The 17,125-nt window shown below is 48.0% G+C and overlaps 1 protein-coding gene across 6 annotated transcripts in view; it reads left to right on the top strand.

The window, feature by feature from the left end:
- Positions 1 to 17,125, top strand: part of LOC309383425 (uncharacterized protein) — a 29,528-nt gene that overhangs the window by 9,591 nt on the left and 2,812 nt on the right. For all 6 annotated transcript variants that reach the window (XM_081935966.1, XM_081935964.1, XM_081935961.1 and 3 more), the window contains exons 2-3: positions 2,240 to 2,349; positions 16,896 to 17,070. In XM_081935966.1, the coding sequence (XP_081792092.1) occupies positions 2,272 to 2,349; positions 16,896 to 17,070 (253 nt within the window). In that variant the 5' untranslated portion in view covers positions 2,240 to 2,271. The remainder of the gene's footprint in view (positions 1 to 2,239; positions 2,350 to 16,895; positions 17,071 to 17,125) is intronic.

Raw genomic sequence — 17,125 nt, 5'->3', positions numbered from 1 at the left:
CCAGAGGTTCGATCCTCACCAGGCTCAAGGTTGACTCAGCCTTCCATCCTTCCGAGGTTAGTAAAATGAGGACCCAGATTGTTGGGGACAATAGGCTGACTCTGTAAACCCCTTACACTGTGTGCACAATTATTAGGCAAGCTGTATTTTGGAGGGTTACTTTTATTGTTGAACAACTACAGTGTTCTCCAAAATGTTAATAAACCTCGAATCTGAATACTTAAGGAAGTAAAAGTGAGGTTATGGCTTTCTTTGGAGAATATCCATGTGCACAATTATTAGTTACCAGGCAACTTATTGATGAGCAGAATTCTTATGCAACTAAATGAGAAGTGATTTTTCCCCCATCTCATTTATTTTCTTCTGTTAAAGTGAGAATAATAAACAACTTGAAATTTACAAATAAACATTTCTGACAGTTCAAACAAAAATCAGTGTCCAATATACCAACCTTTCTTTTCAATAACAGTCATAAGTTTTCCATTCATGGAGTCTGTCAGATTCTTGATCTGTTGATAATCAACTTTTTGTGCAGCAGCAACCACAGCTTCCCAAACCCTGTTCAGAGAGGTGTATTGTTTTCCTTCACCTTAAATCTCCTGCTTAAGAAGGGCCCACAAGTTCTCAATAGGGTTTAGGTCAAGTGAGGAAGGGGGCCACGTCATTATTACATCTGGCTAGCCTGCATCTCTGATAATACCAGCCCATACCAGTACCCCACTTCTACCTTGTTGGTGTCTGAGTCGGGGCCCATCCATCTGTTCCATCAAGAGTCACTCTCATCTCATCAATCCATAAAACCTTTGAAAAATCTGCCTTCATATATATCTTGGCCCAGTCTTGCTGTTTCAACTTATGTGTCTTGTTCAGTGGTGGTCGGATTTCAGCCTTCCTCACCTTGGTCCTGTCTCTGAGCACTGAACACCTTGTACTTCTGGCCACTCCAGGTAGGTTGTAGTTTTGAAATATGACAGCATTGGAGGGTTAAGCTTTTTCTTTCAACACGTTTCTTGCAACCCTGTTGTCTCTTTGCAACAAAACATTTGATAGTTCTGTGATCACTCCCCAATGTCTTAGTAATTTCAAGAATAGCTGCATCCATCTGGAAGACTTTTTATAACATTTGACTTTCAGAGTCAGATAAATCTCTTGTTTAGCCCATTTTGCCTGAGGAAAAGAAGCTGCCTAATAATTATGCACTCCTTGATATAGGGTGTTGATCTCCTTAGGCCATCACAAACACACATCACCTAATATGCTATATATCCACTAATCATTTAAGTTTATACAGCTTGGAGGTGGAAAATATGCATACAAAGGGTATGGTCAAAATACTCAGTTGCCTAATAATTGTGCACACAACGTAGAAAGGGCTGTAAAGTTCTATGAAGTGGTATATAAGTGCTATTGCTATTTCTCATCTTTGGCAACTTTAAGATCTGTGGACTTCATCTCCCAGAATTCATCTCTTCACCTGGGTCAAATTATCATTTATGTGATAAGCTGTCAAATTTCTTGGCGGCTTACCTCTGCTCTCTTCCCAGTCTCCCAGGCTCCTCATCCATATTATATAGCTTTGAATAATGCCCTTTTTTATTCATAAGATCAAGAGGTTTGTCTCTCTGAAAGAACTGAACTTGGATTTGATCTTGTTCATCTTCTCGACCTCCCTGGCCAGGTACCGTTCAGATACATTGGGTTATTGATATCCTTGCTAATTTGCATGCTGCTCAGGAACTTGCTGATCAAGCTGTGAAATCACCGAGGGCAGATGCTCAGTTGTTCTTAGTCCTGGTTTGGGGGGGGGGGGGGAGGATTGCCTTGCCTTGCTTTTTCCTTTCTCCTTTCCTCCCCCTTTCCTTTCCTCTTTTTCTTTCCCCCTTTTCTTTCCTCCTCTTTTCTTTCCTCTCTTTTTTCTCTCCTTTTCTCTTTCATCCCTTTCCTCCCTTTTTTCCTTTCCTTCCTTTTTCTATTCCTCCCTTCTCCTTTCCTCCCTTCTCCTCTCCTCTCTTTTTCTCTCCTTTCCTACTTCCCCCTCCCCTTTCCCCCTCCCACTCACATCAAAGCAAAATCTTTCTTGAGTCAACTCTTGACTCTTAGAGACTTCCTAACCATATTCATCTGGCCTTCCTGTCAAGAATATGGAAAGGGGGGCGGGGGTTGGTGGACTTTAATTCACCGAGTCCTGCTTTTGTACATTTCAACCCTAATGTTATGGCTTTTGTCATGTACCCTATAGATTTCATGAAGCTGTTCTTCTGAGGATTGGAAATGGAGTCTATTGAGAAACCAAGAAATAACCACCATAGAATGGAGCAGATGCCAATAGAAGAAACGTCACAGCTAAAGGTAACATCCATACTTCCTTTCTCCTTCGTATAATACTGTTTCATGAGGACCATTCATTATTATTCGATAGTAATAATATTCAATATTATTGGATATTTGGGGGGGGGAGGGGAATAATCTTAGGGCATCTATTGGAGGAAGTCCATATAAAAAGAGTGACAGGGCGTTAATGACATGGTCACAGCTACTATCTTGACTTGTTTAACCATCTGCCATTATAGAGACCTTAGATCTGTGATGGCAAACCTATGGCACGCATGCCACATGGGGTACACAGCGCCTTCTCTGTGAGCACATGAGCTGTCGTCCTAGTTCAGCTAGTCTTGGCCAGCAGAGTACTTCTGGAAGCCGGGGAGGCTGAAAACGGGATGTGTGAGGACCATGTGCTGCCCCCCGTGCCCCATTTTGGCTGCTAAAGTGCTGCGGGAGGCATCCATCCCATCTCCCCCATGCTCCCCCCCCGGCCCGCGGAGAAGAACTACAGTGCTGATCTGGCCCTTGAAGAGATCCAGTTTGACACCCCTGTGATAGAGGAACTTTATATTAGATTCAGAAGTACATCACCAGATTTCCAGTTTACTTCAATGAGCTGAGATATTGTATCAAAAGTGGGGTAAGAGCCCATGGTGTATACATAGCCTTTCCAAAAGGACCATACCTCTGTAGCAAAAAGCCTCACCTTTATTTCCTAGCATCGTTGGCTAAAAGAACCTATGGATACCTCTGGAAAGATCCCTGTCAATCAGAGATCCAATGATATCTAGGCTGAGTAATTATCTAAATGTGGAATAAAGCAGAATCATGAGATCGCGAGATTACAGATAGTCCTCAATTCACAACTTTTAGTTTAATGACTGTCAAAGTTACAACAGCACTGAAAAAGTGACTTATGATCATTTTTCACACTTATGACCACTGCAGCATCTCCATGGTCATGTAATACACCCCCGGATGCTTGACAACTGACTCATATTTATGACGGTTGCAGTGTCCCGGAGTCATGTAATCGACTTTTTTTTTTTTTTAAACAAAGTTTTTTATTGGTTTTTTAATGTTTTACATAGGGAAAAGGTAAGGGAAAGGTTACAAATTTTGGCAGCTGCGAAATGCGGTAGGTGCACCCCCCCCTCCAAACTCATAATATACATTTGCATAAAATTCAAATATTACATAATAGCATATAGTCAGTGTGGTAAATTCAATTGGTAATTTCGGTCAGTTTATATCACGTGGATTTTCTTGCTTATTTGTGTGAACTGAGCTTTCTTGATGTCGCCCCATCTCCCCCAGCTGGCAGTGCTCTGGCCCCTCCCGTGTCTTGTACCTCTACTGAAGTGTCTTCTGGTTTTTCTAGAAGTAGTTTATTTTTTTCCATAAAGGCCTGCGCCTCTATGGGTGTATTAATTCTAACTCTTGTCTCCTCCCAGAATATTAGCATACCTTCAGGCAGTAACCATCGAAACCACACCCCCTTCTGGTATAGTTTATTCGCCAATTGCGAATAAGATTTTCTTTTCTCCCTCACTTTCTTGGGGATCTGTTTCAGAATGGTTATCTCCTTATCTTTATATGTCAGGGCTTGCCCCCTTTGTGCATTCAGGATTTCATCTCTTGTGCTTTTCCTAAGAAATTTAATGTGTACCTCCCTGGGGACATTGTGTGTTCTAGCATACGCTGAATTCACTCTATAGGCCAGGTCTATTTCCCACCCTATCTGTTGTTTTTCCTTCTGAATATACTCAGCCAAAATGGTTGTCATGATGTCCCTTATATTTTCATCATCTGTCTCCATCACGTTCTGGAATCTAAGATAAAAAGACATTCTCTTAAACTCTATTTTCATTTGTTGGGTGTCAAGTTCTTTGTTTCCCCTTTGCACACCCTCTATCCCTCCCTTCATCTCAGCCGCCCATCTTCCAAAAGATCCAGTCTCTGTGAGTTCTTATTAATTTTATCCTGGTTCTCTTTAATTTCTTCTTTCATCTCCTTCAATTGTCTCTTTATTTCCTCTTGTCCCTGTAGAAGTTGTTGTAACATTTGATGAAGCTCCAGGTCCGTAGATTTAGGTTGCTTGAAGGCTGTTAACGTTGTTTGTGTGCTTGGACTGGAGGTTGCAGATGTTGGGGCTGAGGCAGCAAAGCCTGACTTTCCAGGAGGTGGTCTTTTAGATGTCATTGTTTATAAAGTAAAGAGTCCAGTCAGTATAAAGAAGGATCAGTCAGAGAGATAGAACAGTCAAGAGAGTCCAGGAGGCAGAGAGTCCAGTCACAGGGGAGTTTTCTAATCACCCTGGCAAAAGAGCAGTCGTTTTTCACTCCAGGGGGTTCAAAAGCAAACAATCCACAAGAGAATTATCCAGGTAGCACAGAGACAAAGACCGGAAGCCTGAAGTTAAAGGGTGGAGTCAAATCTCACATCTCATGAAGACAACGGAAATGTGCCATCTTGCCCTGCCAGCTTCGGGTATTGAGGCAACAAATAAAGTTTTCAAAGTTCAAAGTTCCCAGGGCTTCCAGATCTCATTGTCTTAAACATTAAAAGTTTAAATCTGAAAATCCATTTAGTAGGGGTGTGAAATCTTTAGTTTGGCTCTCCCCCTCCTCCTTCCCTTGGGGCTGCGAGCTCACTTGTTTCCAGCCGCTTGTCCAAGGGGGGGGGATCCCCCTCCCATCCAGCCGCACCTCTCCAAATCAAGCCAAAAGTTCAAGTTTGCACAGCTGACAGATTTTATAGTTGGTAATAGGAATGAAGGGAGTCTACACCTCACCGCTCCGCCGCCGCATCCTTCAGCTTTCTTTTTTCACTCCAAACAGCCTGTCAGCGAAGACGCGCCCACGCGCCCTCCGATCTGCTCCCCGGTGCCTTGAGCGCGCAGGGGAACTCCCGCCGGCCGCCGCCGATGCAGGGATCCCCCGCGATGCCGCTCCTCCGGCAGGATGCCTCTAGGGGGGGTCCTGTGCCCCCCAAGAAGTGGGGAGGCCCACCGGGGAGCCGGAGCGAGCAACGAGTTGCCCGTCGCCGTCAGCCGCCGGAACCGGAAGTCATGTAATCGACTTTTGTGACCTTCGGAAAAGCAAAGTCAATGGGAAAGCCAGATTCATTTGACAATCATGTTACTAATTTAACAACAGCAGAGATTCACTTCAACAAATGTGGTGAGAAAAGTCGTAAAATGCGATAAAAACCACTTAACACATTTCCACTTAGCAACATAAATTTTGGACTCAATTTTGGCTGTCAGTTGAGGGCTACCTGTCTCTCAGATGAATACAGATGTGATTATCTGTAGTCAACCAATTCCATGAAATAGTTGTGCTTAACCTTACCCACCGGCCAGCTGATTTTTGACTCTGCCGCGCATACGCGTGGCGGGGTGAAAGTGGGAGACACAGATGCATGGATAGGGGGGCGCATGCATATACACGGGGGTGTTTAGTGTGGGAGCTCCACGCCCCATTTTTGTTCCCAGGAAGCTGCAGAGAGGCCTACTACGCCGAAAACGGGGCACGGGAGTGTGGGTGCAACATGGCCATTTTTGTTCCCAGGAGGCTGCAGAGTGGCCTACTAGGCCGAAAACGGGGCACTGGAGTGTGTGTACAATGTGACCAATTTTTGTTTCCAAGAGGCTGCCGAGAGGCCTACTGGGCCTAAAAGGGCACGGGAGTGGGTGTGCAACGTGGCCCATTTCTGCTCCAGAAGGTTGCAGAGAGGCCTACAAGGCCTAAAAGGGGCACTGGAGTGTATGTACAATGTGGCCCATTTTTGTTCTCAGGAGGCTGCCGAGAGGCCTACTAGGATTAAAAGGGGCACTGGAGTGTGTGTGCAACCTGGCCCATTTCTGCTCCGAGAAGGCTGCCGAGAGGCCTACTAGGCCTAAAAGGGGCACTGGAGTGTGTGTGCAACGTGGCCCATTTCTGCTCCCAGAAGGCTGCAGAGAGGGCTACTAGGCCTAAAAGGGGCACGGGACTGTGTGTTCAATGTTGCCCGTTTCTGCTCCAGAGGCTGTAGAGACGCCTACTAGGCCTAAAAGGGGCACGGCAGTATGTGTGCAACGTCGCCCATTTTTGCTCTCAGGAGGCTGCAGAAAGGCCTACTAGGCCTAAAAGGGGCACTGGAGTGTGTGTACAATGTGGCCCATTTCTACTCCCAGGAGGCTGCAGAGAGGCCTACTAGGCCGGAAACGGGGCAGGGGAGTGTGTGTGTGCAATGTGGCCCCTTTGTGTTCCAAGGAGGCTGCAGAGACGCCTACTAGGCCTAAAAGGGGCACGGCAGTATGTGTGCAACGTCGCCCAGTTTTGCTCTCAGGAGGCTGCAGAGAGGCCTACTAGGCAACGTGGCCCATTTCTGCTCCAGAAGGCTGCAGAGAGGCCTACAAGGCCTAAAAGGGGCACTGGAGTGTGTGTACAACATGGCCCATTTCTGCTCCAGAAGGCTGCAGAGAGGCCTACTAGGCCTAAAAGGGGCACTGGAGTGTGTGTGCAACGTGGCCCATTTCTGCTCCCAGAAGGCTGCAGAGAGGGCTACTAGGCCTAAAAGGGGCATGGGACTGTGTGTTCAATGTTGCCCGTTTCTGCTCCAGAAGGCTGTAGAGACGCCTACTAGGCCTAAAAGGGGCACGGCAGTATGTGTGCAACGTCGCCCATTTTTGCTCTCAGGAGGCTGCAGAGAGGCCTACTAGGCCTAAAAGGGGCAATGGAGTGTGTGTGCAACCTGGCCCATTTTTGTTCCCAGGAGGCTGCACAGAGGCCTACTGGGCCTAAAAGGGGCACGGGTGTGTGTACAATGTGGCCCTTTTTTGTTTCCAGGAGGCTGCCGAAAGGCCTACTAGGCCTAAAAGGGGCACGGGAGTATGTGTGCAACGTGTCCCATTTTTGCTCCCAGGAGGCTGCAGAGAGGCCTATTAGGCCTAAAAGGGGCACTGGAGTGTGTGTACAATGTGGCTCATTTTTGCTCCCAGGAGGCTGCAGAGAGGCCTACTAGGTCTAAAAGGGGCAATGGAGTGTGTATGCAACGTGGCCCATTTTTGCTCCCAGGAGGCTGCAGAGAGGCCTACTAGGCCTAAAAGGGGCACTGGAGTGTGTGTACAACGTGGCCCATTTCTGCTCCAGAAGCCTGCAGAGAGGCCTACTAGGCCTAAAACCGGCACTGGAGTGTGTGTACAATGTGGCTCATTTTTGATCCCAGGAGGCTGCAGAGGCGCCTACTAGGCCTAAAAGTGGCATGGGAGTATTTGTGCTGTTAGATCTGGGCAACGAGAGACAGACTGCGGACACGTAGTGACTTAACAGCTCTTTATTAGTAGTAGTAATGATCCAGCTTGCTCTGTGGTCGGAGGGTTCCCCTTTTATAGGGATCGGGTACGCCCCTCGACCAATCAGAACGATACCTGTTTCCCGCTGTAGCAGCGGACCAGAGGGGAGACTTACTACGATATATGCTAATATCTAACACCCCTCCCCTCCTAGATGGAACGTTGCGGTAGGTAACATAGTCTTTTAGGTATGTGGGTGTTTGTCTTGCTCGGGAGGAGCGTCGTAGTTCGGGTTTGTTAGAAGTGGTTGCAGGATCGGGTGTCTTTCCTGTTTCACGTCCAGTGGTTTTTGTGCCTTCGTTGCTAGGGCGTTCTGGAGTCTGCTCGGTTGCGTTGTCTGGGGTTTGCTCTGCTTCGTGCGTGTTTTCTTGTTCCAAGCTTGGTTCGCAGGTGTCGTGGTTTCCTATGAGGGGGCTCTCGCGTGGTTGACTTTCTGTAGGCAGGGAACTCTCGTCTTCGTTTCGCAGGTCTGAGTGTGCTAGGCGACCCCGAAGTTGATCGATGTGCCTTTTCCAGTTCCGCCCATCTTCTAGTTCTAGCAAATACGATCGTGGACCCGTGATGCCAATGACCTTTGCCGGCATCCACAATGTTCCCCCTGCATAGTTGTGGGCGTATACTGAATCCCCTACGCTGAAAGACCGAATTTTACTTGTGGAGTCTGGGGGAGCTGTGGCAGAGTAATTTGGGTGAAGACGGTCCAGGTGAGACCGTAGACGGTGGCCCATGAGTAGTTCAGCAGGACTCCTACCCGTCGTTGCGCTTGGGGTAATATGCTGAATTAGGAGGTAATGGTCAATGCGTGTTTGCCAATCACCTGGACCCATCCTAGCGAGGGCCTCTTTTGCGAATCGCACCATTCTCTCCGCCTGTCCGTTTGATGCCGGATGGAATGGCGCGACGAGGGCATGCCGAATTCCCTGACCTGCTAAAAACGTTTCGAACTGCATGGCTGTGAATTGGGGCCCGTTATCGGAGACTAGGAGGTCGGGCAGGCCATGAGTGGCGAAAAGTCACCGTAGAACCTTTATGACTGCCTCTGCCGTGGTTGAAGTCATTAGGACTACATCTAGCCATTTTGAGTATGCATCCACAACTATAAGGAAAGTCTGACCCTGGAATGGCCCTGCGAAATCGATGTGTATTCGCGACCAGGGTGCTTTAGGTTTCTCCCATTCTGTGGCGGGCGCTTCCGGGGGTGCTGGTCTCGATTCCTGACATGGGTCGCAAATGGCCACCCATTCCTCTATTTCTTTGTCCATGTTTGGCCACCAAACGTAACTTCTTGCTAACGCCTTCATTCTAACAATTCCCGGATGACCCATATGTAAAGCCTCTAATACATTCCTACGTAAAACATACGGAATAACAACTCGATCCCCCCACAATAAACAACCTTGTAACACTGAGAGTTCGTCCCATTTTGCCCAAAACATTTTGAATTCCGGGCCCACGTTCCCCTTCGGCCACCCCCTCCAAACCCAAGTTTGAACCTGCTTTATTACATTGTCTTTAGAGGAGAACCTTGCAACGTCGTATGAAGAAACCGGTCCAGAGTCCAAACAGTCAATGAGCAATACCGGTACTTCTGGAGTGGGGTCTGGCAGAATGTCAGGTAATGGGCAACGGCTGAGTGCATCTGCGTGTCCGAGAGTGGAGCCCGGTCGATGAATCAATTTGTATGAATACGCAGCCAGGAAAACAGTCCACCTGGTCATGCGTGGAGAAAGGGAGACCGGGGTGGGGCGGTTTCCCGCCAAAAGTCCCAACAACGGTTTGTGATCTGTAATTAGTTCAAAATCGCGGCCGTAGAGGTATTCATGGAAACGCTTTACTCCAGCTACAGCAGCCAGCGCTTCCCTGTCCATTTGGCTGTAATTCCTTTCGGCCGATGAAAGAGTTCTGGAGTAGAAAGCGATGGGTGCTTCTTTTCCGTCGGGCATCCTGTGGCTGAGGACTGCTCCAACTCCGAAGGCTGATGCGTCGCAGGTCAATACCAGCGGTAGGGTCTGGCTGTATTGGACAAGCAGTGAGTCAGTGGTGAGCAGGCGTTTTACCCCGGCGAAAGCTGCAGCTTCGGATCGTCCCCATTTCCATGGTGCGTTCCTCTGGAGTAGACGGTGTAGTGGCTCAGCAACGGTCGCCTTCTGCCTCAGAAAAACGCTGTAGAAGTTAAGTAATCCGAGGAAAGCCTGCAACTCGGTCTGGTTTCGTGGTGTGGGGGCGTCCTGGATCGCCTTAATTTTCTTTGAAGTGGGGTGTATTCCCTGACCATCGATTCTATGACCCAGGAATTCTACACTAGGCACGTTGATTTGGCATTTTTCCTTTTTGAGGCGGAGACCCTTTTCTCTGATTCTGGCCAAAACAGTTCTGACTCTTTTATTTAATTGCTCCTCGTTTGCAGCGGACACCAAGATGTCGTCAAAATAGGGGACGACTCCCGGTATCCCTTGCAAAAGTCGTTCCATGACGCTCTGGAACAATCCTGGGGCAATACTCACACCGAATTGTAGCCGGTTGCATTTGAATGCTCCTCTATGCGTCACTATAGTCTGGGCCTCCGCTGTGGCGCTATCAACTGGCAGTTGCTGGTAAGCTTGTGCCATGTCTAACTTAGCAAATACCTTTCCTGGTCCCAACGAGTGCAATAAGTGCTGTACTACAGGCACAGGATATGCGCTCTGTTGTAGCGCGACATTAATTGTACATTTATAGTCTGCGCAGATGCGGACTGATCCGTCTGGCTTGACTGGGGTCACGATGGGTGTTTCCCAGCGCGCGTGATCTACCGGCTCAAGGATTCCTTGCTCCACTAACTTATCTATTTCCTTATCTATTTTTGGGCGTAGTGCAAAGGGCACTCGTCTCGGCTTAAGTCGGATTGGCGCCACCTTGGGGTCTAAATTGAATGATATTGGTTTACCCACATACTTACCCAGACCGGGGCTGAACACATCCTCGAACTCCTTAAAAATCTGTTCAGCGCTGCTGTTTCTCACGGCGTTGATTCCGGTGACTTCTAACCCCAGGGCTTCAAACCAATCGAGCCCCAGAAGGTTCTGCAATGGCGCGCTGGCGATGGTCACGGGCAGCTGGGCTTCGATGTCCTTGAATCGGATTTGGAATGTGCCTTGGCCCACGATGGGGACTTGGTTCCCCTGGTAGTCTTGTAGCAGGACGTCTGGAGCGCATAGTTGGCTCTTTCTGAGGCTAGGGATAGCCTGTTTCATGGATGCCCATGAAATAATCGTCAGAGTTGATCCAGTGTCAACTTCTAGCTCGCAGGGTGAGCCCTCCAAGAGGACTGTGACTCTCAGCCTTTTTGGTCGCTTAGGGCGGACCTGATGTATTGTGGTGAGATACGTTCGCAACTCCTCTCTCTGGGTCAACTCTATCTCATCGTCTACATCCTGAAAATACTCTCGTTGAGCGTCTTGATAGAACGCTCTTTCAGCTCTTTGTGTGTATTCTCTCTGGGGATACGCTCGCTCAGCTCCTTGTGAGTAATCTCTCTGGGGATACGCTCGCTCAGCTCTTTGGGAATTTTCTCTCTGGGTATACACTTGTGGATTTCTCTCTGGGCGCCCTTTCTGATTTCGCCAAGCCCCTGGGTTGGGCTTCTGTTGGCGGTACATAGGCGGCTGCCATGGGGCAGGGACTCCGCTCCGGCACACTCGTGCGATGTGCCCAAGTTTGTTGCAGTGCGAACAAACAACGTTCCTGAACCTACAAGTAGACCTGGGGTGATTCCCTCCGCAACTTGCGCAGGGCGGCAAGCGGGATCCGGGTCTCCCCCCAGGCCTCATGTGACTGCTCCGCATCATGTGACTGTCCTCGAACTCGGAATTCTCGTAGTCGGGGCTTGTGTCCTCGTAGTATACTCTGGTTTGCCTCGGTGCTGGCTGGTTTACGTTGGCCCCTCGTTGTATGGTCACCGATGAGTTCTCTGCTGACTCTGACGCTCTTGCTTCGTTCAGCGCTATCTGTAGGGTTAAATTCGGGTTTGCCAACAGCTTCTTTTGTAGAGAAATGTCTCTTAACCCACAGATGAGCTGCGCTAAAATGTGCTCGTCCAGATCCCTGTACTCGCAGTGAGTTGCTGCCTTTCGTAGGGCTGCAACGTATTGATTGATGGATTCCCCCGCCTTCTGGTTCCTCATGTTGAATTCCTTGCGGCAGACATGGCGGGAAGGTTTTGGCGCGTAATGAGTTTGCAGGGCCTGTTGCAACGCCGTCCACGATACTGCCTGTATTGGAGTAGGCGCGGTGAGGTCTCTGGCCGTATTGAAGACTTCCTTTCCACAGTAGCCGAGGAAGATGTTTTTCTTCCTTGCGTCGGTGATCCCCGTGTATTCGTTCGCTTCGAGGAAACACTCGAAGCGAATCATGAAGGCTTCCCATTCGTCGTTTGCTGGGTCGAAAGGAGCGGGGGGAGCATGCATCGCCATTTTCTCTGTTTGAATTTGCCGCGCTGCGGTGATCTGAGATGGCTGCCGGAATTTCTGCCGAATTCCTGGGCTGGATCAAATCCGGAGATTCTGGAGGTAGCGTTCTTCGTCCTCTCTGCCTCTCGATCCCACCTTCGTTGCCAATGTTAGATCTGGGCAACGAGAGACAGACTGCGGACACGTAGTGACTTAACAGCTCTTTATTAGTAGTAGTAATGATCCAGCTTGCTCTGTGGTCGGAGGGTTCCCCTTTTATAGGGATCGGGTACGCCCCTCGACCAATCAGAACGATACCTGTTTCCCGCTGTAGCAGCGGACCAGAGGGGAGACTTACTACGATATATGCTAATATCTAACACCACAACGTGGCTCATTTTTGCTCCCAGGAGGCTGCAGAGGCGCCTACTAGGCCTAAAAGTGGCATGGGAGTATTTGTGCAACGTGGCTCATTTTTGCTCCCAGGAGGCTGCAGAGAGGCCTACTAGGCCTAAAAGGGGCACTGGAGTGTGTGTACAATGTGGCCCATTTTTGTTCCCAGGAGGCTGCAGAGAGGCCTACTAGGCATAAAAGGGGCACTGGAGTGTGTGTACAACGTGGCCCATTTCTGCTCCAGAAGCCTGCAGAAAGGCCTACTAGGCCTAAAACCGGCACTGGAGTGTGTGTACAATGTGGCCCATTTTTGTTCCCAGGAGGCTGCAGAGAGGCCTACTAGGCATAAAAGGGGCACTGGAGTGTGTGTACAACGTGGCCCATTTCTGCTCCAGAAGGCTGCGAAGAGGCCTACTAGGCCTAAAAAGGGCACTGGAGTGTGTGTACAATGTGGCTCATTTTTGCTCCCAGGAGGCTGCAGAAAGGCCTACTAGGCCTAAAAGGGGCAATGGAGTGTGTGTGCAACGTTATTATGGAATTCTAGGAACTGACACGGAATTCCGGGATCAAGCAGAAAACGTTTATTGCACAAGGTTCAGTAGCAACACAAGAAGCAAAGACTGAACCCCCAAGGATTCTAATACAGTTACTCTTATACATACTTTAGACATCTTATGATTGGTTACATTTCTGACAGCCCCCCCCCCTTATCTCAAGCCCCCCCCTTGTTGCTATACTATAGAAGCTAAATAACCTGTGCCCCCTCTCTAAGTAGGTCACAGGGTCCTTGCAATTCTATCTAAGTTTCCTGCCGTTATGTCTGTGGTTACATCTGCTTGGCTATGTTTGACTTCCTGCTCATGATGTTACCTCTTACAAACATGCACAATTATAAAGTAGGTCACATATATTAAGATTCCTATTATCCCATATTATTCCATATTCCATGTTAACGTGGCCCATTTTTGTTCCCAGGAGGCTGCAGAGAGGCCTACTAGGCATAAAAGGGGCACTGGAGTGTGTGTACAACGTGGCCCATTTCTGCTCCAGAAGGCTGCAGAGAGACCTACTAGGCCTAAAAGGGGCACTGGAGTGTGTGTACAATGTGGCTCATTTTTGCTCCCAGGAGGCTGCAGAGAGGCCTACTAGGCCTAAAAGGAGCACGGTATTATGTGTGCAACGTGGGCCATTTTTGCTCCCGGGAGACTGCAGAGAGGCCTACTAGGCCTAAAAGGGACACGGGAGTATGTGTGCAATGTGGCCCATTTCTGCTCCAGAAGGCTGCAGAGAGGCCTACTAGGTCTAAAATGGGGTGCGCATGGGCGAGGGGTGGAGGGAACACAGGGTTGCATGCATATTCGTAGGGGGCAGGGCGCTTATGGGGGTTATATGTGCATTGCATTATGGGTGCAGGCGCACACTCACGCTTTCAGTACGCGACGGCAAAAAGGTTAGCAATCACTGGCCCAAATGGTCACTTTTTGGTCTGTGTGTATATACGCTTTTTGAATCAGCATTAATGTCTGGTGATGGCCTGGATAAGTCCATGCAGTTTTGTTGGCCAGATTTGTAGAAGTGGCTTGCCTTTAGCTTGTTTCCGAAGGCTGAGAGAGGTCACCAAACTGGCTTTTGCCTAAAATAGAGCTAGAAGGTAGAGTAGGTCATAGTCTGCTGGTTTTTAGCGTTGTGCTTCAACCACTACATCAAACTGGCAACTTCCAAACGTGTCGAGGCTGCCAGGCAAAGAATTCTGGGAATGGCCATTCTGAAGTATTTAGAAGGAAGCAGACAGAAAGCTGCCATATATATTTTATTTGTTTAATTTAAATTCTGAACTTTAGTTATTTTTATAAATAAGTGCAGGTATCTAATCTTTTTCGTAGTCTATCTGTCCAATAATAACTGGCTTTTTTCCCCCAATGAAAAATTGGTAATCAGAGATAATTATAGGTATGGTCTGGAATAGATGCAGAGCGCACCAAAGTGATGGCTATTTATTTTTTATAAAGCAGTTAATCAGTCCATTGGGGAATGCTATGTTGACACAAAAAAGCTTTGCCAGAATTCTCCTATGAGGGAAGAAATCACTAAGTAGTCGTACTGATGTCTGGTTGTATAAAAGCCAAGGGTCCGTTATTATGATTATTAGGGTATAATTATTTTTAATTATAATTGTTACAACACTGCTTGGAGTAGGGAGTGTTTTCTGGGGTCCTATTTTGTGTTCTCTGGTGTGAAGTCTAATAGGCATGGTAATTTGTCATGTACATTCCTGACACAGTTCTTCACTCGCCTATCCTTGCACAGTGAGTTGGAAGTTTGTTCTGCTCGTCAACAGTACTTACGTTGCACATGTCTAGTACCACACAGATAGGACATAAACAGGGGTGGGATTCAAAAATTTCAGCAACAGGTTCTCTGCCCGGTTGCTGGGTGGGCGTGGCCATGGTGGGCGTGGCCTAGTCAGCCTCCTGCACCAAGGTGGGAGGGAGGGTGTTTTCATCTTCCCCAGGCTCTGGAGTCTTTCCTTGAGCCTCTGGGAGGGTGAAAACTGCTTCCCCCAGGCTCCAGAGGCCCTCTGGAGGCTAGAAACGAGCCCATTTCCGGCCTTCCAGAACTTCCGGGAGACCCGTTTTTCCCCCTCCCCGAGCCTCGGTGCAGGCCCTGCGCTTACCTCGTATCCAAAATGGGCTGCCTGGAGACTGCTGGGAGGGGAAGGGAGGGATGGGGCGGGCCGAACAGGCCCAGCCAGGGGTGGGATTTAGAGGTCCTCCAACCAGCCATAATGTTAGCTACGGTTCTCCCGAACCTAGCCGAACTTGTGTGGAAGCCCCCCCCTTGGGGATAAAGCTCAATTGAGCAATGATAAGGTCTCTGAAGGGAAGAATAGCAGCCAAGTGACTTCTTCTGGCTGAGGGACAGAGGCTGAGGGGAAGGCACAGGATAGTATTCAAGGCCACAGTAGCAAATGTGAGGAAGTAGAAGTCAAACTCGCATTCAACTGAATGCTTAGAGGCTCAAACAGTTCAACCTCTAGGCTCAACCTAGAGAATGGGATGTAAGCGCTAGCCCTACTCTCTTCCTTCCCACTCTTAAAACAAGAGATCTACTTGCATTTTCTTTAAGTATATTATCCACAAAATCAAAGACCTTCCTTTATTAGGCTACTAGCGGATCAACCGGCATTGTCCGGGTATTTATTTATAGGGGGGAAATGTCAGGACAAAACGTAATTTCTAATGTTGGATTTTCCCCCTTACCAGAGGGAGCCCCCCTTGTGGAATACTGTGAAGCCGTTACCATGGCAACTCCACTGTGCTGCACAGTAGAAGCGATTTTACGGCAGTACAGTAGAAGCCATTTGAAGGCACAACAAGCTGCATATTAACAGAACACCCCCCCCCAAGGGGTGTTAGGGGTGTCTCATCCCCACACGGGAAAGGACCCGAATAGAACAAGACCTTCAGACCACCAGCTGAACATGTCAGATTAGGGAAAGTAGGGAGTCATGCTATATGCATGGACCCCATCTCTACTCAATCTGAAAGAAAATCAGACAACAGGTATATCAACCAGTCTTTGAATTGACAATGAAGACATTCAAGTGGTGAACAGCTTCTGCTGTATAGGATCAACTATCAAACAAGGAATTAACCAGTAATTCTCAGCCCTTTGAGGTAGACCAGACTAGGAAACCCAAGATCATGAAGACTAATGCTATTTTCATGATAAGAGTTTAGTAACAGAATCTGAATGCACCTCCTCCCTTTATCTTCATGAGAATTTGAAAGGTCTTATCTGAACATTTTTCTTGAATTACAGTTCTGGTCTGGACTTGAATTTCTTTTAGCCTGAGACTGCTATCTTGGTAGCAGCTCTTCCTCCTGTTCCTTAGGGTTATCCCTTCTTCCCATTGCGTCAAGTCAAGGCATGGGCTCGGTTGACCAGTACTTACTTGGTAGAATAACCATGAAGCCTTTAGGAAAGATACTCAGATCAGAGGTGGTATTCAGCCAGTTCTGACAGGTTCTGGAGAACCGGTAGCGGAAATTTTGAGTAGTTCAGAGAACCGGCAAATAGGCTGACCCCGCCCCTGCTGCCTCCCAGCTGATCTTCCTTTGTTGCCCTGAACAGGTGAATAGGGCTGGAAAGCAGGTTAGTGGGGTAGGGAGAGAATGGGGATTTTGCAGTAACGTTCCCCTGCCACGCCCACAAAGCCACACCACGCCCACAGAACCGGTAGTAAAAAAAAAATTAACCCCACCACTGACTCAGATGCTGGGCTATAGCTATATCTAGAAGATCAGATGTGTACAGGTGATACATCATACTTCATCTTGCAACTAGCCAGATACGTGAGAAGTGACCTTCGAGAAGGCTTTTTATATTTTAAATTTTTCTAATTTTGCCATTAGTTGATTCCGGGACTTAATCCTGAAGGTTTCTCAAAAGAGGATGAAGATTTCCTTTCTGAACTGAATCCAGAGGAGAAAGAATGCCTGGAGTTCTTGATTCAGACAGTCAACAATTTGGATAAGGAAATCCCAGAAGACGATGAGTGGAGTCATGACAAAACAGAAGAATCTCTAGGTAAAGTTATATAGTACTGGTAGTTTGTTTACATGGATCCCTGGGCACTATCAAT

Source organism: Natrix helvetica (genome assembly GCF_964273705.1).
Source record: "Natrix helvetica genome assembly, chromosome: 1".
Classification (NCBI taxonomy): Eukaryota; Metazoa; Chordata; class Lepidosauria; order Squamata; family Natricidae; genus Natrix; species Natrix helvetica.
The sequence above is the reverse complement of the archived record's forward strand: the minus strand, read 5'-3'. Positions and strand labels throughout refer to the sequence as shown.